This window comes from Dunckerocampus dactyliophorus, chromosome 8 (genome assembly GCF_027744805.1).
Source record: "Dunckerocampus dactyliophorus isolate RoL2022-P2 chromosome 8, RoL_Ddac_1.1, whole genome shotgun sequence".
Classification (NCBI taxonomy): domain Eukaryota; kingdom Metazoa; phylum Chordata; class Actinopteri; order Syngnathiformes; family Syngnathidae; genus Dunckerocampus; species Dunckerocampus dactyliophorus.
The window spans coordinates 24,994,446-25,018,597 of record NC_072826.1 but is presented as its reverse complement, the minus strand read 5'-3'; the positions used below and the strand labels follow the sequence as shown (position 1 = coordinate 25,018,597).

The window sequence follows — 24,152 nt, the reverse complement described above, 5'->3', positions numbered from 1 at the left end:
AGACCATGTTGAGACAGAAATGACATGCCGCCAACACAATCACAGGTGCACACACACGGCCTTAGCCAACTGTGTTGCAATCGCTCCTCCACGTTACATTTACTTTTCACAAACCTTTAAAACAGAAAGCAAAAGAAACACTCCAAATTAGTCCACAAAATCAAAATAAATACGTGTCATTAAATGAATGCAATTGCTTCTCCGCACGTTATACATAGAGCCGATGAAAGCGACGAAACCGATACAAACACATGTACGTGTCCACGCAATAGAAAGCAATCCAAATTAGTCCACAAAGTCAAAATAAAGACGTGTCATTTAATTAATGCAATTGCTCCTCTGCAGGTGGTATAGAGAGCAGATGAAAAATGGTAGGTTTTGAAATTTTAGACCATATAGAGACAGAAATGACATGCCGTCAACACAAACACAAACAGCGTAGCCAACTGTATTGCAATCGCTCCTCCACATTACACTACCAGTCAAAAGTTTGGAGGCAATTTCCCATGCTACTGAATGAGAACGTGTCTCCAAACTTTTGACTGCAAGTGTATTATTTCGCCTCTTCTTATCCTCCACAGCCAACCCGTCCTACGTGCCCCCTCCTCAGTGCCAGCCTGGGGAGTTTGCCTGCAAAAACAACCGCTGCATTCAGGAGCGCTGGAAGTGCGACGGCGACAACGACTGCCTGGACAACAGCGACGAGGCTCCTGAGCTGTGCCGTGAGTTGCCGTGCAGACACACACACAAACACACACACACACCTTTGCCTCATCTGCTGTTGTCACTGAGTCACATCACCTCCTGTTAAATGATGACATTGAGTCTGAGTAAAAGAACAGTGCACTTGTGCGTGTGCGTGTGTGTGTAAAAAGACTTTCTTGCCTGCCTGGGAGTCTGACATTCAAATCTACCAACTGACCTTTTTCGCATGCATTTGCATACCACGCCTCTTGAGCCAGCGTCTCACCTGCCCTCTTCATTTCTTTCCTCCAGACCAGCACACATGCCCCACCGAAAGATTCAAGTGTCAGAACAACCGCTGCATCCCCCTGCGCTGGCTGTGTGACGGCGACAACGACTGCGGCAACGACGAGGATGAATCTAACACCACCTGTTCGGGTTGGCAAACGAACAAACCCAAACTAAGCAAGTCCTCCTTGTGTTTATGTATACATCATCCCGTGTTGTCTTTCAGCTCGGACGTGCCCGCCAAATCAGTACTCATGTGCCAGCGGGCGCTGCATCCCTATCTCCTGGACGTGTGACCTGGATGATGACTGTGGGGATCGGTCGGATGAGCCTGCCTCCTGTGGTGGGTCATTGTAGTCTGGGACAGATTCATGCACAGTTCAATGAATCTCAATGGACCACAAAATGTTTCAAATATAAAACAGCTGACTGGACGGATAGTTTAGGGGCCCCTGACCAACTTACGGTCTACTCACACTGGTCTAGACGTGTCCAAACGTTTTCCACCAAGCGTCGCATACTAACAAAAACATTTTTTAGAATGTGCCAAGGGCCGATAAAAATATGAGCTGTGGGACAGAAATGGCCCACAGGCTGCACATTGGTCACCCCTGCACAAGGCCATTCGTACCGTCCTCACACTACAGAATTCTGTTTTGACCCATTTGCGTGCACCCTCCCTTCTACACCCATGTATTAATGCAATTTCCCTGACTTTGTGGATTATTGCCTGTTTTATTTTGAGTCGTTCTGTTTCTTCCCATTGTGCAACGTGGTGCCTGTCGTTTAGAACTTATGAAAGGAGTGATCATTATTATTATTATTATTATTATCATTATTAAGACACATACGTATGTAGTCTCGAGTAAGCAAGCGTGCTATGGGTTTTGACTTTGTGGATTATGTAGAGTCTTTCTATTTATTTAAGAAGTTATTAAGAAGTATGCTTTTATTATTAAGAATTCACAAGGAGCGATATTAATTAAATAACAATATTTTATTATTTTCACATGAGAATGTACTCACAAGTGAATGTTATTATTATTATTATTATTGTTATTGTTATTGTTATTGCAACGCATGCAAATGTACTAACAAGCAAGTGTGCCTTGGGTTTTGACTTTGTGGATTAATGTATGTAGTCTTACTATTTAATTGTATTAAGGAATGTGCCTTATCAGGCATATATGCATAGAAATATGCCCCATATCAAAAGAACAAGTAATGAGCAATCACATTAATTAAATAACAGTTATTATCATTATGGATACAAATTTACTCACAAATGAGCAAGCGTGCCGTGAGGTTTGACTTTCTGGATTATGTTGTCTTTCTATTTATTTGTATTAAGGAATATCCCGGTTGCTATTAAGAACTAGGAAGGAGTGATTGCATTATTATTGTATGATCAGCTAGTGTGACCAGTGGTGCAGGGTCTTGGTCCATCTCTTGGCAGATGAGGGCAAGTATACCTTTCAGCTTAAACTTGAGTGCACATTGGGGCACTTACACAAACCGAATGTGTCAGACTTCAGGTGCTAAGTGGGCCCAAGCACAATACTCATTGCCTGGTGTGAGCACACCCTGATTCCAGCTTTCATTTCCCACGTCAGGGTACAAAATGGTTTTATGTCTTTATTTCTGTGTGTGCACAGCCTACCCCACATGTTTCCCCCTCACCCAGTTCACCTGCAACAACGGACGCTGCATCAACATTAACTGGCGCTGTGATAATGGTGAGTGTTGCTCCTCGACTCCAACTCCTCCTTGCGTCTACTCGTTTTGGCTTTTGTGTGTGTCACCATGTAGATGTTGTGTGTTTCTTTCCTGTCCATGTTGGTGTTCTGTGCTGTTGGCCCACTCTGGTGTCTTCCGTTGGTTCTGTCTTTCAGAAAAGGATTGTGGTGACGGCTCTGATGAGTTGCATTGTCCAAACCTGGCCGGTTAGTGCATAGATCAACATGCACCGCGGTGGCGGCGGCCATGACGCTTGCCTCGCTGGTAGATTAGCCCAGCAGGCTAACAACAAACACTTAAAGGCTGCTTGGCTTAAACATGGCCACACGCTGTTGCCAATATCGCTTCTAATACTGCACAAAGGCTCAGAGCTAAATTAGATTGGGGTTAATACAGTGTCCAGTCAAGCAAAGAGATGAGCTAATTTCATTTTTTTAGAATGACAAGTCAAATGATAAACAATCTACTTTCCTTAGCAATAAATGTTCTAAAAGACAGGTTTAACACATTTCTAATTAATTAATTTGTTTTTCCTAAATAACTATTTAAAATTATGTATGTATTATTTTATTTTTAATATGTAATTAATTAGAAAAAATAAAAAATACATAATTGTTTTAAATGATAAATTATTTTTAATGTTATTATCAACAATATTTAACTATTTAATTTTTATTTTAGTTATGTAATAATAGTAAAAACACAGAATTTAGTTATTTAATTAAATTATACATTATTTTGTATCATTATTATTAATATTACAATATTTAAAATATAATTGTTTTTATTATTTTGTTGTAATTAATTAATTGATATTTGCTAATAATTACACCTCTGTTTTACGCAAACCGTGTTTTTTTAGCGCTATGGAATGTAACTTGATAGGCACAAGAGAGTAGAAAATAATTTCTATCTTAGTTTCATTAATTTATTATAAATTAATAATTGTATAATTGTATTAAATTATAATACTATAATTTAATTAAGAAATGCTTTAAATTATTTATATTATAATATATAAAACATATTCGTAATCTGATTTTTCTGTAGCAGGACTGGTGGACTTTCTGGTTTAATGACCAACATTTGTGTAATTTTTCCTTATTTTATGGAAAGTTTCCCCTATTTTCAAATGCAAATGTTAATGGTGGTATGCGTTCCACACCTAGTATCAGGTATTACCTGCTTCTTATGCTCTGCTGCCAAGCTTAATGTATCAGTGTGCTGGGTACATTCCCTCATGGTGCATGGTCTGATCTATGCAGTCATTATTCAAACTCTCATCACTCATACTCTTTTCCTGTTCACTCTCTATGAAAACAAGCCTTTCCTGTCTGGACAGCGTATAAATATTTCAATAATCAAGTGTCTGTCCACCTTCTTTGGTTTTTAGCAAGCGTCATGACAGTGAATGTTCTTTCCAGATAACGACTGCGGGGACAACAGCGACGAAGCGGGCTGCAGCCATTCATGCTCCAGTGCTCAGTTCAAGTGCAACAGTGGAAGATGCATCCCGGATTATTGGACCTGTGATGGGGATAATGACTGTGGGGACTACAGCGACGAAACACACGCAAACTGCACAAATCAGGGTCAGTATCTCAGGCTGCTCAGACTTGGGGAGCCTTGGGGATGGAGATTATTGATAACTGCGGATTGGAGGGTAAATAATTCCGCAATTAAATTAGAGCACAGTGCATGAATGCTCTCCCATTTAACAAGACTGTAGAAGTAGACTGCAACACTGCAGATTGTAAGGCGGATGCTTGCTTCTAAATATGTTGGATACATGTTGGGTTTCAAGTAAGGCAGTCAAAGGTGAGGCCATAGGCAGAGGCTTTGAGGTTTTGCGACAGTGGTTCAAACTGAGGCTTATTTAACAATAAGACCAGAGGTCAAATTTTGTAAAGAAACATGTAGATATGCTAAGACATTATATATAGTTCAAGAAATAACTGCATCTCAGCTTTGTGATGCATGTGAAAAAGCCTATTTTTAATATGATCTTTGGGCTTTGCTCTTTTTTCCCCCCATTTGTGTTGTCCATCCATCCATCCATCTTCTACTGCTTATCCGAGATCGGGTCGCAGGGGCAACAGCCTAAGCAGGGAGGCCCAGATTTTCCTCTCCCCGGCCACTTCGTCCAGCTCCTCCCGGCGGATCCTGAGGCGTTCCCAGGCCAGTTGGGAAACATAGTCTCTCCAACGTGTCCTGGGTCTTCCCCGAGGCCTTCTACTGGTCGGACTTGCCCTGAACACCTCCCCAGGGAGGCGTCCAGGAGGCATCCTGACCAGATGCCCAAGCCACCTCATCTGGCTCCTCTCAATGCGGAGGAGTAGCGGTTCTACTCCGAGTCTCTCCCGGATGACAGTGCTTCTCACCTTATCTCTAAGGGAGAGCCCAGCCACCCTACGGAGAAAACTCATTTCGGCCGCTTGTACCCGCGATCTTGTCATTTCGGTCACTACCTAAAGCTCATGACCACAGGTGAGGGTAGGAACGTAGATCGACCGGTAAATTGAGAGCTTTGCCTTTTGGCTTAGCTCTCTCTTCACCACAACAGACCGATGTAGAGTCCGCATCACTGCAGACGCCACACCAATTTGCTTGTCGATATCACGTTTCATCCTTCCCTCACTCGTGAACAAGACCCCAAGGTACCTAAACTCCTCCACTTGGGGCAGGATCTCATCCTCGACCTGGAGATGGCATTCCACCCGGGCAAGAACCATGGACTCGGACTTGGAGGTGCTGATTCTCATCCCGACCGCTTCACACTCGGCTGCGAACGATCTAGTGAAAGTTGAAGTTCACGGTTCGATGAAGCCAGCAGGACCACATCATCTGCAAAAAGCAGAGACTCAATCCTGCAGCCAACAAACCGGAACCCCTCAACGCCCTGGCTGCGCCTAGAAATTCTGTCCATAAAAATAATGAACAGAATTGGTGACAAAGGGCAGTCTCTGGCGGAGTCCAACCCTCACTAGAAACGGGTCCGACTTATTGCCAGCAATGCGAACCAAACTCTGACACATACAGGGAACGAACAGCCTGAGTTAGCTGGTCTGATACTCCTGGAGTACTTCCCTCAGAATTCCTCGAGGAACACGGTCAAATACCTTCTCCAAGTCCACAAAACACATGTAGACTGGTTGGGCAAACTTCAATGCACCCTCAAGGACCCTGTTGAGAGTGTAGAGCTGGTCCACATTTCCACGACCAGGACGAAAACCACACTGCTCCTCCTGAATCCGAGATTTCGGCGGATCCTCCTCTCCAGAACCCCTGAATAGACCTTACCAGGGAGGCTGAGGAGTGTGATTCCACGATAGTTGGAACACACCCTCCGGTCCCCCTTCTTAAAAAGGGGGACCACCACCCCGGTCTGCCAATCCAGAGGTACTGCCCCCGATGTCCATGCAATGCTGCAGAGTCATGTCAACCAAGACATGTCTACAGCATCCATGACCTTAAGGAACTCCCGGCGGATCTCATCCACCCCCGGGGCCCTGCCACCGAAGAGCTTTTTGAAAACCTCAGCAACCTTAGCCCCAGAGATAGGAGTGGAGTCCCCACGCTCTGCTTCCTCATAGGAAGACGCGTTGGTGGGATTGAGGAGGTCTTCGAAGTATTCTTTCCACTGATCCACAACATCCCGAGTCAAGGTCAGCAGCACACCATCCTCACCATACACGGTGTTGACAGTGCACTGCTTCCCCCTCCTGAGACGCCGAATGGTGGTCCAGAATCTCTTGAAAGCCGTCCGGAAGTCGTTCTCCATGGCTTCTCCAAACTCCTCCCATGTCCGAGTTTTTGCCTCAGCGACTGCCAGAGCCGCAGACCGCTTGGCCTGCCGATACCTGACAGCTGCTTCCGGAGTCCCATGAGCCAAAAAGGCCCGATAGGACTCCTTCTTCATCTTGACGGCATCCCTCACCACTGGTGTCCACCAACGGTTTCTGGGATTACCGCCACAACAGGCACCGACCACCTTACGGCCACAGCTCTGATCAGCTGCCTCGACAATAGAGGCACGGAACATGGCCCATTCAGACTCAATGTTCGCCATCTCCCTCGGAACATGGTCGAAGCTCTCCCGGAGGTAGGAGTTGAAAGTCCTTCTGACAGGGGACTCTGCCAGTGGTTCCCAGCAGACCCTCACAATACATTTGGGCCTGCCAGGTCTGACCGGCATCCTCCTCCACCATCGGAGCCAACTTACCACCAGGTGTTGATCAATTGACAGCTCCGCCCCTCTCTTCAAAACATATGGCCGCAAGTCCGATGATACGACCACAAAGTCATGGAAGTGTGGCCTAGGGTGTCCTGGTGCCAAGTGCACATGTGGACACCCTTATGCTTGAACATAGTGTTTGTTATCGACAATCTGTGACGAGCACAGAAGTCCAATAAGAAAGCACCGCTCGCGTTCAGATCAGGGAGGCCGTTCCTCCCAATCACAACTCTCCAGGTCTCACTGTCGCTGCCAACGTGAGCATTGAAGTCCCCCAGCAGAACAAGGGAATCGCCTGAGGGAGCACTCTTCACTCTACAGAGGAAGTCCTCTAGAGACTCCAAAAAGGGTGGGTATTCTGAACTGCTGTTTGTCGCATAAGCACAAACAACAGTGAGGACCTGTCCCCCCACACGAAGGCGGAGGGAAACTACCCTCTCGTTCACCGGGTTAAACTCCAACATGCAGGCCACAAGCCAGGACGCAACAAGAATTGCCACCCCTGCCTGTCGCCTCTCACTGCTGGCAATGCTAGAGTGGAACAAAGTCCAACCCCTCTCAAGAGGACTGGTTCCAGAGCCCTTGCTGTGCGTTGAGGTGGGTCCGACTATATCTAGCCGGAACTTCTCAACCTCATGCACCAGCTCAGGCTATTTCCCTACCAGAGAGGTGACATTCCATGTCCCAAGAGCTAGTTTCTGCAGCTGAGGATCGGACCGCCAAGGTCCCTGCCTTCGGCTGCCACCCAGCTCACTCTGCACCCGACCCCTTTAGCTCACCGCTCATGGGAGGGGGGACCCATGTCGTCTCTCCGGGCTGTGCCCGGCCGGGCCCCATGGGCGTAGGCCCGGCCACCAGACGCTCGCCATCGTTCCCCTCCTCCAGGCCTGGCTCCAGAGAGGGGGCCTGGTGACCCGCGTCCGGGCAAGGGAAAACGTGGTCCAATGTTTTTTATCATCATAGAGGTCTATTGAGCTACTCTTTGTCTGGTCCCTCACCTAGGACCTGTTTGTCGTGGGTGACCCTACCAGGGGCATAAAAACCTCTGACAACTTAGCTCCTAGGATCATCGGGACACGCAAACTCCTCCACCACGATAAGGTGGTAGCTCAGGGAGGAGCATTTGTGTTGTTTGTTTCCAAATATTTCAACTTTCTTGTTAAATAGTCTTTGCAATTTTTTTTCTTTTTTTTTCTTATTATGACTTTCATTCTGTGTAATATTATAATGTTATTCCCATAATATTATAACTTTTCCCCAACCAAATTTTCCAGAAAATACAACTTTATTTTGTTTAGCTTGTTTCTCATAATATTACGACTATTTAAAAAAAAAAGAAGTAATTTTTCTTTAATACTTCAACTCTATATTACTAAAATTACATTATTTTTCCTCATAATATTACAAGTTTATTCTTATACAATTGCAGCTTTTCTGCTATTGTTTTTTGTTTCCCAACTACAGGATTTCAACATTCTTCCTGTAATTATGACCTTATTCCCATAATATTTTGACTTTATTCTCATAACATTATAACTTTTTCCACTACCTAATTTTCCAAAAATGACAACTTTATTTGTTGTTTTGTTTGTTTCTCATAATATTACGACTTAAAAAACATCTTTCTTTAATATTTTAACTTGCTATCCTAGTAAAATGACGTTATTTATTTTTAATAATTGTAAGATGTTATTATCGGAAAATGATGATTCCTTCTCATTAGATTTTTGTCGGTTAATATTTTTATTTTATTTTTGTAAAATTACTGCAGTTTTTTTTTCAGTTTTGTTTTTGTTTTTTTAGTTTTCTAGATAAATGATATTGAAATATGCCACAGTCCAATGAAAAATCAGCTGTGGGCTGCAAATGGCCCTCGGTCCGTACTTTGGACACCCCTGCAGTTGGGCTTACTGAAAGAACTTTTTCAGCGTCACGGCTAGATTGGATTAGAATGCCCTATTGTGAAACCTCTGAGACTTACTGAAAATGGTTGAAAAAGTTCTTAATTCATTTCTGTCATTGCCATTTTGACTAATTCGCAGCGTCTCCCGGCATTTAAACACTATTTCTGAGGGTATTGCAATCCCTGTTATAAAAAAAAAAGCAGACCATGTGGACGTTGTCAGGATGGTATTATGCAGTAAAGTCTAACAATGTATACTGCATATGGCCGCACGGTGGCATGTTAGCATGTTGGCCACACAGTCAAGATTCAAGATTCAAGAGATTCAAGAGAGTCCAGTCTGGAGATTGGGAAGATCTGGGTTCCAATCTCTGTAGGGCATTTCTGTGTGGAGTTTACATGTTCTCCCCTTGCGTGCGTGGGTTTTCTCCGAGTACTCCGGTTTCCTCCCACATTCCAAAAACATGCATGTTAGGTTAATTGGCGACTCTAAATTGTCCGTATGAATGTGAGTGTGAATGGTTGTTTGTCTATATGTACCCTGCCATTGGCTGGCGACCAGTCTAGGGTGTACCCCGCCTGTCGCCAAAAGTCAGCTGGGATAGGTTCCAGCATAGCCCCGCAACCCTAATGAGGCATAGGAAATGGATGGATGGATGAGTATACTACATATTGTCAACCTTTTTTCCCGGCACTGTTTCCGGTATGTTTACCATCATTTCCTTTATGTTCCGGAAAAGTGTCCCATATTTTTAAATGCAAAAGGTATGATATGCTGATTTTCTCTTTTGGTTTGGTGCCAGCATACAGTATACTTAAAAGCACTAAGCCACTACTTGTGTTTTTCTTTGTTTCATGCAAGCACGCAAACAGCCTAATGTAAATGACTGTTACTAATGGCTAAATTACAGTCTGACCCCAAATAAATGAGCTCCTTGGAGGGACGTCTAAATAACAAAGTCTTTGCCTGCTGCCTGCACCGAGTCGCGCCCCTGCTTTTTAATGTACGTGAGTAAAAGCTGCAGCCTTCGGCAACGGCTGCACTTCATAGCAGAATTCACCACAGCAACCGGCGATGAATGATAATGCACTCCTCCCTGATAACGCGCGCCGCTTTCTCGTCTGCCTCAGGTGTGCACGGGAGACTGCACGTGACAGAAGGGTTTTCAGTGGCATTGAACAGCTGACAGACATCATTGTTGCTGGGGTTTATTGCACGCAAGCGGCTGTTTAGAACAGTTTCAGTTGAGAGTGGGTGGTTGCTTCCCGCCTCAAGTTCTTGTTTACATGTAAGGCAAGAGATCCAACACATGTTTGGTTCTGATCAGTTCCAGGTGGAAAATGTGCACCACTTCTGACGCAAGGGATGTAACGTTACGCCAAAATCATGGTTCAAAGCAGGGATGTCCAAACATTTTGTACCAACGGCCGCACACAGAAAAATGGAAGGATTTGGGGGCCACTGTGATATTTTTAAAATTTGTTATTTTACAAAAAGGCTAAAAAAAAAAAAAAACTATTTGTATATATTTAAAGTCAAAGCTTTATTTATTAGTATCAATATGTCAGCTTTTTCTTTGTGTCTTTTTGCTCTTTTTTTACTGAGGTTTTTTGTGTGTTTAATTTTATTTCTACTACGTGCCGTGGGCCAATAATAAATGAGTCGGCGGCGGCAATTGGAGCCCTGGCTGCACTTTGGACACCCTTGATTTAAAGTAACTGTTCATGCCATTAAACTGCTTAGCTTTTATGCAAACAGCTTTAAAGAGTTTTTAAATGAAACATAAAACAACAGCAAACTGCTGGCAGGTAATTCTCCCAAAAAATATATGTAGAGCATTCAGCATTCAGAAAAATTAAAGGATACAAAAATAAAGAAACAAGGCTGTCCACACTTTGGACACCCCTTGTTTCTTTTTAGGAAAATGCAACAATGCAAACAAGTGACAGTAACAGGTTGAACAGTGTTGTTTCAGTTCTCCTTTCGTGGATAACTTAGGAAATAAAAAAATATTCACATTTGAGAGACTGAAATCTGAGGATATTTACATTTTTAAATTAAAAAAAGATGAATTTGTTACCAAAATATTTTAGCTCAATTAATTATATAATTCGTTAATCATAAATTCATTGATTAGTTTTACATTCATTTATTTGTGGCGGCCTGTTCCACCCCTAACTGACACCTAAACCAGGGTAATTTCCATATGAGCATTATATAAACGTGCCACGCTCATTTTTATGAGACATACACAAAAATGTTTCATTACCGGCTGCTCTTCATGACTAAACAGCGACCTTCTGCAAGCATCCTTGCTAGCTGGCCAACAGCTTGAAGCATCTCCAGGAGACGATCACTGTGCGAGACGAGCGGTAACGGCGGCGCTCACGCATACTCTACTTCCCTCCTCCCGCAGCCACTCGTCCACCGGGAGGCTGTCACACGGACGAGTTCCAGTGTCGGATGGACGGCCTTTGCATCCCCCTGCGTTGGCGCTGCGACGGCGACACAGACTGCATGGACCTGAGCGACGAGAAGAACTGCGAGGGTGTCACGCACATGTGTGACCCGGCAGTCAAGTTTGGCTGCAGGGACTCTGGTGAGGAGTCTAACATTACCGCCAATTAATAACCGTATTTACCAGAATATAAGACGACCCTGAATGATATAAAACTTTTATTCCACACACGTGTCAAACAAAATAGTCTAATATTTGTCAGTCAATATGGTAATAAAAGTGTCCTCTCTTTGCAGCACGGTGCATCAGCAAAGCCTGGATGTGCGATGGAGACAGCGACTGTGAGGACAATTCGGACGAAGAAAACTGCGAGGCACTGGTGTGCAAACTCTCTCACCACGTGTGTGCCAACGACTCCACCATCTGCCTGCCCGCAGAGAAACTTTGCGACGGCACCGATGACTGCCCAGATGGCTCCGATGAGAAACTCTGCGGTAAGTGGCGACAGAAGCAAGGATTTGTTTTTTAGTGCGGGGAACATGACACCATCTGAATACACCATCCTGTGCATTTTTTGCCCCAATTCAACCACAAAGCACCGTTTGGTTCAATATGGTACACTGTCCAGAATATTTCCTCAATATTGATGAAGTTATGGCATTTTTTAAAATCCATTTTTCATAAACAATTGGAGTATATCTATCATCTATGACTGTGGTGTCCACACTTTTTCCACAAAGGGCCCAAAAAAAAGCAAGGTCACAGTAATCCCTCGTTTATCACTGTTAATTGGTTCCTTATTTATAAAGATATTTGTAGTTAGAGCATAGAAAACCTGACATTATTAGAGCCCTCTCGACATGAAATAACACTCCTACAGTCACCTTTATACTCATAGACAAGACCTATAAGACATAAATAAGACATAGTATTGACTCACACATGTTAGCATTGTGATTGTTCTTTTTTTACTTCCTGTTCTGTGCAGTACTTCCTGCAGTGGCTATTGTCTCATCAATGTAACATTACTGACACCTAGTGGCCAGTGCAGAATACTACATACCATCGCAATGTCTTGGAATGCGTCTTCTGAATGCCTTATATTTGAATTTTTCTTCATTTAGCCATTTTTATGCTTGGAAATGATACATTTTGGCAAAAAAATATGGTACATTTTGCTTAAACATTAATGTTTTTTATTATTATAGGCCATATTTAACCACAAAACAGCATGATGTGTTTTTTTTTAAAAACGTGATAGAGGGAAGCTGCCAAATTCGAAGCGTAAGTGGCAAGGGATTACTGTGCACTTTATTTTAAACAATGATGATGCCCTATGATCACATTACATTAAAAAAAACAAGTGCAGCTCGGGCTTTACTGTTCTAAATGCTTCTTCACTGAGCAGAACTTGGTGGAAACGTGGCTTGTAGATTAAATCAAATGTTGTGTGCGTATCGCTAAATTCCCATGTCCCTAATGTCTCCTGTCCTTGTCCTTTTTAGACCTGTGCTCGCTGGACAATGGCGACTGCAGCCATAATTGCACTGTGGCCCCTGGGGAGGGCGTGATTTGTTCTTGCCCACTGGGCATGGAGCTGGGACCAGACAACAAAACCTGTCAGATCCAGAGCTTCTGCGCTAAACACCTGAAGTGCAGTCAGCGCTGTGAGCAGGACAAGTTCAGCGTGAAATGCTCCTGCTACGAGGGGTGGGAGCTGGAACCCGACATGGAGAACTGCAAGAGCACAGGTAAGCTGCTTCGGATGAGGGTCAGGGATGTTGAAAGACACCAGTGAATGCCTGATTGGATGAAACAGAGAAAGGCTGTGGAATGAAGGAATTGAAATTGAAAAGTGCTTACAGTGGTAAAATGTAACAGTCTATTTCCTTGTACAATAAAAGTGACGTTTGTGACGTTCGGTAGTCAGTTCAAAGACGATACAGGGAACATTTCACCAACTGCTCAGTTTGTCTTTTAAAAACGTGTGACTTTTCCGTCCGTCTTCGCAGATCCTTTTAAGCCCTTTATCATTTTCTCCAACCGGCATGAAATCCGACGCATCGATCTCAACAAGGGCGAGTTCAGCGTGCTGGTGCCCGGGCTGAGGAACACCATCGCCTTGGACTTCCATCTCAGCCAGAGCGCCCTCTATTGGACCGACGTGGTAGAGGATAAGATCTACCGTGGGAAGCTGTCAGAGAATGGGGGTGAGATTTCGTGGTTCGACACAGTTGCTAAATGGATGTACAGTAATCTCTGGCTTCTCACTTCACCCTTCAAATTTGGGGGTATCACTCCATCCTGTTTTTTAAAAATATAGTACTTAATAAATCATGCTGTTTTGTGCTTGAATACGGCCATTTATCAGTCAAAAATATGTATATTTAAGCAAAGTTTATGTATTTATGCCTAAATTAAGCATTTTCAAACATAAAAATGGCAAAATCAACTAAAATACAAACATAAGACGTTCAGAAGACACATTCAAAAATGTCACACGTTACATGTGATATGTAGTATTTTACACTGGTCACTAGATGTCAGTAACGTAATGTTTGGTGAGACACACAAGCACCAGACTTTTATTGCAGGTTTGAATAATCCCGAACACGGGCTACTGTTGCGGCCGTAACCCACACAAAGCTCACTCAACTCTGCACCCCCGACATCACTTCCTGTCCGCCCCCCCAGTCAACTCCCAAGCACATTTATAGCAACACATATGGGCTACATGTCTTATTTATGTCTTATATGTTTTAATTTCTCTTATGTCCACTATATGGGGTAGTAGGAGTGTAAAGGTGACTATAGGTGTGTTATTCCATGTCTAGAGGGCTCTAATAATGTAAAAATACTTATACTGCTAAAAAAATTTAGAGGAACACTTCGAAAACACATCAGATCTAAACTGGGGGAAAAATGATCTTGAATATCTTTCCTGATAATAAGTGGGTGATGTATTAGTAACAAAATGATGCCACATAATTTGATAGAAATGAAAATGATCACCCTATAGAGGGGGGAAATCAAAGACACCCCAAAAATGAAAGTGAAAAAATGATGCAGCACACTGGTTCATTTAGCTAAAATGTCATTGTAGCAACTCAAAATGATTCTCAGTAGTTTGTGTGGCCCCCACGTGCTTGTACGCATGCCTGACAACGTCGGGGCATGCTCCTAATGAGACTACGGATGGTGTCCTGGGGGATTTCCTCCCAGATCTGGACCAGGGCATCAGTGAGCTCCTGGACAGTCTGAGGAGCAACCTGGCCGCGCCGGATGGACCTAAACATAATGTCTCTGAGGTGTTCTATTGGGTTTAGGTCAGGTGAACGTGGGGGCCAGTATCAATTCCTTCATCCTCCAGGAACTACCTGCATACACTAGCCACATGAGGTCGGGCATTGTCGTGGACCAGGAGGAACCCAGGTCCCACTGCACCAGCGTAGGTTCTGACAATGGGTCCAAGGATTTCATCCCGATACCTAATAGCAGTCAGGGTGCCGTTATCTAACCTGTAGAGGTCTGTGCATCCTTCCAGGGATATGCCTCCCCAGACCATCACTGACCCACCACCAAACCGGTCATGCTGAATGATGTTGCAGGCAGCATAACGTTCTCCACGGCATCTCCAGACCCTTTCACGTCTGTCGCAAGTGCTCAGGTTGAACTTGCTCTCATCGGTGAAGAGCACAGGGCACCAGTGGTGTAGTTGCCAATTCTGGTGGTCTATGGCAAATGCCAATCGAGCTCTACGGTGCTGGGCAGTGAGCACAGGGCCCACTACAGGATGTCGGGCCCTCAGGCCACCCTCATGGAGCCTGTTTCTGATTGTTTGGTCAGAAACATTCACACCAGTGGCCTGCTGGAGGTCATTTTGTAGGGCTCTGGCAGTGCTCATCCTGTTCCTCCTTGCACAAGCGAGCAGATATCAATCCTGCTGAGGGTTGAAGGACCTTCTACGGCCCTGTCCAGCTCTCCTGGAGTAACTACCTGTCTCCTGGAATCTCCTCCATGCATCCAGGTACTGCAGTGATGCCCTGGTCCAGATCTGGGAGGAGATCCCCCAGCACACCATCCGTAGTCTCATTAGGAGCATGCCCCGACGTTGTCAGGCATGCGTACAAGCACGTGGGGGCCACACAAACTATTGAGAATCATTTTGAGTTGCTACAATGACATTTTGGCAAAATGGACCAGTCTGCTGCATCATTTTTTCACTTTCATTTTTGGGGTGTCTTTGATTTCCCCCCTCTATAGGGTGATCATTTTCATTTCTATCAAATTATGTGGCATCATTTTGTTACTAATACATCACCCACTTATTATCAGGAAAGATATTCAAGATCATTTTTCCCCCAGTTTAGATATGATGTGTTTTCGAAGTGTTCCTCAAATTTTTTTGAGCAGTGTATTTAGGAGTTGTAAACAGGTTTTCTGTGCTCTAAATATGAAAATATTTGATTTATAAATAAGGAATCGTACAACAGGGAAATTGGGGGAAGTTCACTGATCACGGTTGGGTCTGGAACCAATTAACTGCGATAAATGAAGGATTATTGTAACCTGGATTGACTTTACAGCCATACAAACCTTGTAAACACACAGCTAATTTTCTCCTAACTTGATTGAGATATCTAGTTATTTTTATGCAGTAATTAATGGGTGGATTCTCGCCAAAATGTAATGGAAACATCATTGATATAATCCCAACCCATCATAAAAAATCCATGTGGAGACATCAAAAACTGTGAACAGGAAGTTATCCGAGGGCATGATACCGTCTTTCAACATTTATGGATCAGGGCTTTCGGATTGCACTGCGCTCCAAAGCACGGATCTGCTTTGCTTCAGGCTTTTCAATTTATGTAAATGCAATCAAGCAAGTTTTCTCCGAAAGCTAATGTTGCATTGCATAAAATCAAATACTACTCATCACATGTTTGGGAGAAACTCTTTTCAACTCAGCTTTACAGAAACAAGCATGTCTGGTTATACTCGTTCTGGAATTTAAAAACATTAATATTAATCAGTTATATTAGTAACTAACATTCATATTTAAAACACATTTATTAAATGAAAAAAAAATACAAATAAAGTACAAGTTATTAAATCAATTATTATATTGATTACCTTTCTTATGTTCAAGCCGCACGGTGACCGAGTGGTTAGTATGTTGGCCACACAGTCAGGAGACTGGGAAGATCTGGGTTTGTATCTTCGCTTGGGCATCTCTGGTGGCGTTTGCATGTTCTCTCCGTGCGTGTGTGGGTTTTCTCCAGGTACTTCCGTTTTATCCCACGATCCAAAAACATGCATTTTAGGTTAATTGGCGACTCTAAATTGTCCATAGGTATGAATGTGAGTGTGAATGATTGTTTGTCTATATGTGCCCTGCGATTGGCTGGCGACCAGTCCAGGTTGTACCCCGCCTCTCGCCCAAAGTCAGCTGGGATAGGCTCCAGCATACCCATGACCATAGTGAGGATAAGTGTCATAGAAAATGGATGGATGGATGTTCATGCACAACATGCCACATGCAAAATTTGCAAAATGGTCATGGATTTATTTTATTAGTTACATTAAGGATTGGGCACGATACCCCCTCCGTCTCAAGGCCTCGACTGTCCTGCACTCACACTGAGCATTCATGCTACGACCTATTTGCTCGTCCCATCGCTTCTATTATGCATGCTGCACACTGTTACCAACTTCTCTGTAAGAAAAGTAGCTATTGGCTGACCTAGAAGTCGCTAGATGATGTCATTGGCTAACTTGCATATAATTTGCACATGACATAATAGATGCTGTAGGAAAAAAGCATAACCTCATTGGAGAGGCAAAAAAAGGAGTAAAAACACCTTACTTATGTTTAGAACTTGATTGTTGGTTTGTTCATTTAAAATTGGCCATCACTTCATCAAAATGTTAAAATATATTTTAATATTTTATCTCTTTACCTCTCAATGTCTAGAGAGCGTAATAATTACATCCAGACTCGCCTCCAGCCTCCACCTTTTATCTTGTAGTTCGGACTACTACTTGTTTAAGTTATCACACAGCGTTCTTCCATTACACGTTCTGACACACAACAGGTGAGTGACCGAGTCCGAATGAGGCTTGAGTGTAATGAGTAGTAATTTAATGAAAATGTAATTTAAAGAAACATTTACGTTTTAGATCCCACTCTGTAAAACAGGGCGAGAGCCACCCCAGCTGCATTGTGCCTTGCGCATGCGTGATTCAAGGATGCGTAGATCTCCACTATGCTCTCGGTGTACCGGGAAATGGCTTGTGACTGCTTTGGGGCGGGGTGGACCTCTCAGCAGCACCCACCGCTGCTCAAGTGAGATCAGAAACTGTAGAACAATATGTGCTTTCACTTTTAAGTCCCCACATACCAGAAAATTGCCCAACAGTGCCAGAAAAACTCTGCTGGTCACTTTTGAGAAAATATGTCACCAAGAGAGTTGGAATGTCACCAGATTTAGTAGCCAGGTTGGCCACACTGGTTCTGCAATGACGACAATTTCTATGACTTATTTCCAGCCTTATTTGCATTCATTCCGATTATTTATTTTGCGCAAGGTGGTCACTGCCATCGCATGACTTAAAAGGCATTTTTATTACATCATTAACAACCTGCAAGAAGCAATCACATTCCAGTCATTCTAAGACTCTGCTCTATGCCGTGCGTGCATGTGTGTGTGAATGGAATCTTCCAATCGCAACTGCAAACTCTACCCTGCTAGCTTGACGTTGAGGTTCTGCACCAATTTCGGATCAACATTTGCAATAACAGCAACTGCTGTGGTTATTAGATTAGATTTGGCTCCAGAAGCCTCCCCCCCCCATCTCTCTTCTATCTGCCTCACACACTTGGTGTGTTCAAGGCCAAACAAGGTGCAAAATCTCAACACTTGAAAGAAAACATTATCAGTGAAGCATAAAGACATAAACATGTAAAATTGGTGCACTTTTTTAACAGTGGTACATGTATGCTGTACATTTTACCAGTATTATTTATAAATTATGACCTACTTACGCAGGGTGAATTATATTATTCTTCTACATTTTTAAAATATATTTTGACGTTTTTATTTTATTTGTTGTATGTTTGGGGTAAAAAATAAAAATATATATATTTTTTTTTAAACAAAAATCCTTGATCTGAATCGCGAAAAAAGAATAGAACATGTTTGGCAATAAAATGCCAGCAATGATAGCTTAATAACAACTAACAAATCCATTTCTCATGAACTTGTCTGCCTCTGTAGCTTTAACCAACTTTGACGTGGTAATCCAGTATGGGCTGGCGACCCCTGAGGGCCTGGCAGTGGACTGGATAGCAGGAAACATTTACTGGGTGGAAAGCAACCTGGACCAGATTGAGGTGGCCAAGCTGGACGGCACCATGAGGACCACACTGTTGGCCGGAGAGGTTGAGCATCCTCGAGCCATTGCCCTGGATCCCCGTGACGGGTAAGCAACAGCACGCCACACAATCTCAACTGCTGCTTTCCTTGACATGTCGTTTAACGCAATTTCTCCTCAGAATCCTCTTCTGGACCGACTGGGATGCCAGCTTGCCAAGAATTGAAGCTGCATCCATGAGTGGAGAAGGCAGGAAGACCATCCACAAGGAAACTGGCAACGGAGGCTGGCCAAATGGACTCACGGTGGATTATCTAGAGCGACGCATCCTCTGGATTGATGCCAGGTCTTTTTGGTGCAAATACCCTCCCGTCTTTCCATTGTATTTCTGTCAGAAATACAATGATTGTTTTGTTTTTGTGTTCTATACAGGTCGGATGCCATTTACTCTGCCAAATACGATGGTTCTGGGCTGATTGAGGTTCTGAGGGGCCACGAGTATCTGTCCCATCCTTTTGCTGTCACCATGTACGGTGGGGAGGTGTACTGGACTGACTGGAGGACCAACACGTTGGCCAAGGCCAACAAGTGGACTGGGAGCAACGTCACTGTCGTCCAGAGAACCAACACGCAGCCTTTTGACCTCCAAGTCTACCATCCGTCCAGACAGCCTCAGGGTGAGCCAGAAGAACACCCAGTAAATTACATTCATGTATCCAAAAAATTGATGTAAAGATATCTTATGTTCGGGCTTGAGAGGTTTTTTTCTTCCTGTCACACACATTGATCATTGACCATTGACCTGGTGACACAGAGACCCTCTAAAAAAAACATAAAGAGTTATGACGCTAATCTTAGGAGAATGGTGATCAATGAAGCACCCTATGCATTGCTGCTTCACAATCCGTGCATTTCTTTATTGTGACTGGTAAATAACCCACCATGGGGCCAAAGAAAGTTGCAGCAATAAAGACAGTGAGAAACACAATTTAATTCAATCTCGGCAGGATGTATGGAAATTCTGTGTAATTATTTTCTAGAAAATGTATTTTTCCTGTGCTAGCGCAGCACAGAGGTTATTTTTTTGCCAGCTGGCGTTTATCTGTTTGTTTGTTGGTGTTCAAAATAACTTGTAAAGTTCTTAGTGGATTTGGATGTAATTTTCAGGAATTGTCAGAAATGGGATATGGAAGAACTGATAACATTTTGGGGGTGATCCGGATCACCGTCTGGATCCAGGAATTTTTTAAAGGGTTCTTTAACATTGCGAGATAGGACCATTTTCGACATTTGTGCATATAACTCCACAAACAAATGGTCAGAGCTCTTGGAGAAAAAAATACAGGACAAGTTTCCAACAGGTTCTACAAAATATAAAAGACTGATCCAAAAAACATCAGATTATTATTATTGATGTAAATCACAATATGGGGGGAACTATGGCGCATGGTGGAGGTCTGCACTGTCCGAGTGTGTCTGTAGTTTGTTCATATTTTTGGGCGTCTGGAAATGATCAGTTGGTTTTACATAATTTCATATGGGGAAAAATTGCCTCAGTCTTTGCACGTTTCGATTTTCGTTGAACATTTTAGAACGAACTAATAGCAGAAACTGAGGTACCATTGAGTAATATGGTAGTTTTTAGTTTTTAGTTCCCTCATATTAAAAACAGGATTTTTATATAGATTCATCTCCTGCTCCTGTGAAAGACAGAGACAATGAAGGGTAGACTCACATGCTTAGACACCCAAGGCTATTTGAATCAGGTGATAAGCAAGTGGAGGACTTGTTTTGGAAACAAGAGGAAATTGATTGCTACTGTATTTCTAACAGTTAATAAGCCTCCTAGCCAAAGCGCCAAGGCTACCACGGTACCCCACTATGCTGTTCTTCTGCCAATGTGCAGTGTTTGTACCAGACCCGCCACTTATCTGTAGATCCAGCTGCAAATACATTCCATGCATTCATTCACAACATTGTTTCGTCTGCAGCGCCTAACCCGTGTGCTGCAAAAGACGGCAAGGAGCCCTGCTCTCATCTTTGCCTCATCAACTACAATCAGACATTCTCGTGCGGCTGCCCCCACCTCATGAAGCTCGGGCCTGACGGGCGTACTTGCTACGGTAAGCATGAACATCGTATCTACCGCCGCAGACAAACACCCTTTGGAAAGCTTACAAATAATTCCCTCTCAGAGTGTAATCCCTGTCCTTGCTAAGTAGTTTATTTTTGTTTATTTATATATGTGCATGTTTATTTGCGTGTGGTAGAGAGAGAGGGAGTGTAGCAAATAAACAAGACTTTTTTCATTTTGAGGTGCCATTATTATGGTAGCTTTGGTGCCCATTGAAGTGGTCGTGATGAGTGTGTGTGCAGTCAGATTAGTATTCAGGGCAGGGATTGCTATTCTCTTCAGGGGTAATGGAATGGAGAAGCCCGTTCTTGTCTGATGCAGGCAACCCTCCACGCCACCCACCACCTCGCCTGACTGGGCTGATCCAGCTTGACACTGTTATTATTCCTCTCCTTCTTTCTTGCACAGTCCCTCTTTTCCTGTCTATTATGTAGGCGGCGGAGGTTCACCGATAATAGGAGAGACCGGTGCGGTTGTAATGGATCTTCTCTCGTTGCATTCATTCACATGCTCACAACGGTGCAATGGAGTTAGCCAGCCAGATGTTGTCATTAATGTGAGGAACATGAGCTGTTTGCTCAAGGAGCTGGAATCATCTAATCCAGAAAAAAATCTCAAAGCACACCATGCTGTCATGATTTATTCTGTTGTATGAAAGGCAACAAGTGGATACTCAGGTTAATTATGCACCTTCTGCCATCTAGTGGATGAGCATTTCATTATTTTTCCACTCAATGTACATCACTGGCATAGGCAGATGAACAAAGATACATTATTTTTCCTAAATAAATAATCATTTTCAGCCTAATTACGTCAGATTGAATAATGATGATCTCTCATGGCGCAGTGTTTGGGAATCACCGATTTAGTCATTGTTCATGAAAGCAAAAAATACAGTAGAGATGCTTGTTATTGGCTTTTTATCAATATCCTGGTTAATCGGTTCCTGACCCTACCGTGATAAGTGAATTTCCACAAAGTATTTGTAAATTGAATATTTTCGTGGTTGGAGCATAGAAAACCTGTTTACGACCTTCTAAACATGTTTTTTTTTATATTATTAGAGCAGTAATAACACTCCTACAGTCACCTTTTAACTCCTATTACCCAATCTAGAAGATATAATAACAGAAATTAAGGCACAATATAGACTCAAACATGTTAGCTTTGAGAGAGTTCCATACTGTTGGGCTTTTTTCACTTCCTGTTCTGTACAGTGCTTCCTGTTGTGGCTATTGACTCATCAATGGAACATTACTGACACCTCGTGACTAGTGTAGAATACTACATATCATCAACATAAATCATTGTCTTTGAATGCATCTTCTCAATGCCTTATATTTGTATTTTAATTTATTTAGCCATTTTTATGCTTGAAAATGCTTAATTTAGGCAAAAAATACATACAGCTTGATTAAATATGCATATTTTTTGACTAGCAATGGGCCGTTTTCAACCACCAAATAGCATGACTTATTATTTAATACATTTTTGAAAAACTGTGATAGAGTGAAGCCGCAAAATTCGAAGCACGAAGTGGCGAGGGATTACTGTATACCAAGATTGCCCGGCACTTCATTACTGATACCGATACCAACCGATGCCGATAAAGGCAGCTGCTCTTGGCTCCATCTAATGTCATGGAATGAACACATTATGCTTTTTTACTGTGATGCCACTGGATGCATTTCACAAATAAACAGTTTGTGCAAAATAAGACAAATACTCTAAATTGTCCATAGGTATGAATGTGAGTGTGAATGGTTGTTTGTCTGTATGTGCCCTGCGATTGGCTGGCGACCAGTCCAGGGTGTACCCCACCTGTCGCCCGAAGTCAGCTGGGATAGGCTCCAGCATACCCCCTAGACCCTAAAGAGGATAAGTGGCATAGAAAATAGATGGATGGATGGAAGACAAATACTGCAATATGCAATCTAAGTTTTAGAAAAAGTGCCGTATTTATTTTAACATTTTAACATTTTGTCTCAACCAAAGTTATTTAAAAAATCCAAGAGTCAACGAATCACCCCTCATACAGTATGCCCTAATACACAGTATAGAATATATCTAAATATACAGTGTGCCATTGCTTCTTGCTTCAGAGTCTCGTCAGTTCCTGCTGTACGCTCGCCAAATTGAGATCAGAGGAGTGGACATTGACAACCCGTACTACAACTACATCATCTCCTTCACCGTGCCCGACATCGACAATGTGACAGTGGTGGACTACGACGCCATGGAGCATCGTATCTACTGGTCAGACGTCCGCACTCAGACCATCAAGAGGGCTTTCATTAACGGCACCGGGGTCGAGACTGTGATATCTGCTGGTATGACTCATACGTATACACTAATGACTATTGTACTTAACCCAGAAGAGTCCTTGAACAATTGCAACATTGCAACATTGTGTGTGTGTGTGTGTGTGTGTGTGTGTGTGTGTGTGTGTGTGTGTGGGTGTGTGGGTGGGTGGGTGGGTGGGTGGGGGTGGGGGTGGGGGCCTTTGCTGCTGAGGCGGACAGTTTCAGCCAAGAGAAGAATGCAGATTTACCCTGTACAAAAACTTGCGATTCATGAAGTATTTCCATCCAATATTGTTTTAAAAGCCCTGGATATGAGCAGGATAGAACCCTTTAATGAGTTAAAATCAAGCACAAGCTGTCCCATTTTAAGTGTTGCTGACATGTGACTACTTATGGGTTAAAGCTGGTGCGTGTCACTGGCTCAAGATGGCTTTGATTTTGACTCAAGATGATTTTTTCAACCTAAAAATATAAGAACACCACCACCGGCTAGCATGTGTTACCAATAGTGGTTTCAACAAACAATAATACTTACAATACTTTTCACAATTACAAATTTGACTTCATCGAAATTGGTGTAAATTGTTTGGCTCTAAAAGGATGAGTGGTCACTCATGACTGAGTGGTATTCACGTACATGTCCGTGGCACAGCACACACATAAAAGCAGTGTCAGAGAAGTGACCAACAATTTGCAGTTATTGTTGCAATAGGCTATACCACGGATGTCCAAAGTGTGGGCCGGCGACTGTTGTTTTTCTTTGCCCAAAGCACATGCTAAAATTATAATTTAACAAGAAAACTAAAAAAAAAGACACAACAGCAGAAATTTTAAAATCAGCAGTAATGTTACAAGAATTAAAGTCAAAATATTAGGAGAAAAAAGTTGTACGTAATTTAACGAGAAAAAGTTGTAATTTTACGAGAATAATGTTGTAATATTACAGTAATAAAGTCAGAATTACGAGAAGAAGATGTACTACAACAAAGATGAAATAGTTGGGAAAAAACAGTAAAAAGTTGAAAAAAATGCT

The 24,152-nt window shown here is 42.9% G+C and overlaps 1 protein-coding gene across 2 annotated transcripts in view; it reads left to right on the top strand.

Annotated features, from left to right (window-relative positions):
• LOC129186794 (low-density lipoprotein receptor-related protein 1-like) overlaps positions 1-24,152 on the top strand; it is a 167,210-nt gene that overhangs the window by 93,842 nt on the left and 49,216 nt on the right. For both annotated transcript variants that reach the window (XM_054785405.1, XM_054785404.1), the window contains exons 16-29: positions 582-722; positions 997-1,122; positions 1,199-1,315; positions 2,628-2,708; positions 4,134-4,301; positions 11,264-11,446; positions 11,602-11,799; positions 12,811-13,056; positions 13,318-13,515; positions 18,586-18,790; positions 18,864-19,028; positions 19,115-19,359; positions 20,674-20,805; positions 22,919-23,146. In XM_054785405.1, the coding sequence (XP_054641380.1) occupies positions 582-722; positions 997-1,122; positions 1,199-1,315; positions 2,628-2,708; positions 4,134-4,301; positions 11,264-11,446; positions 11,602-11,799; positions 12,811-13,056; positions 13,318-13,515; positions 18,586-18,790; positions 18,864-19,028; positions 19,115-19,359; positions 20,674-20,805; positions 22,919-23,146 (2,433 nt within the window). The remainder of the gene's footprint in view (positions 1-581; positions 723-996; positions 1,123-1,198; positions 1,316-2,627; positions 2,709-4,133; positions 4,302-11,263; positions 11,447-11,601; positions 11,800-12,810; positions 13,057-13,317; positions 13,516-18,585; positions 18,791-18,863; positions 19,029-19,114; positions 19,360-20,673; positions 20,806-22,918; positions 23,147-24,152) is intronic.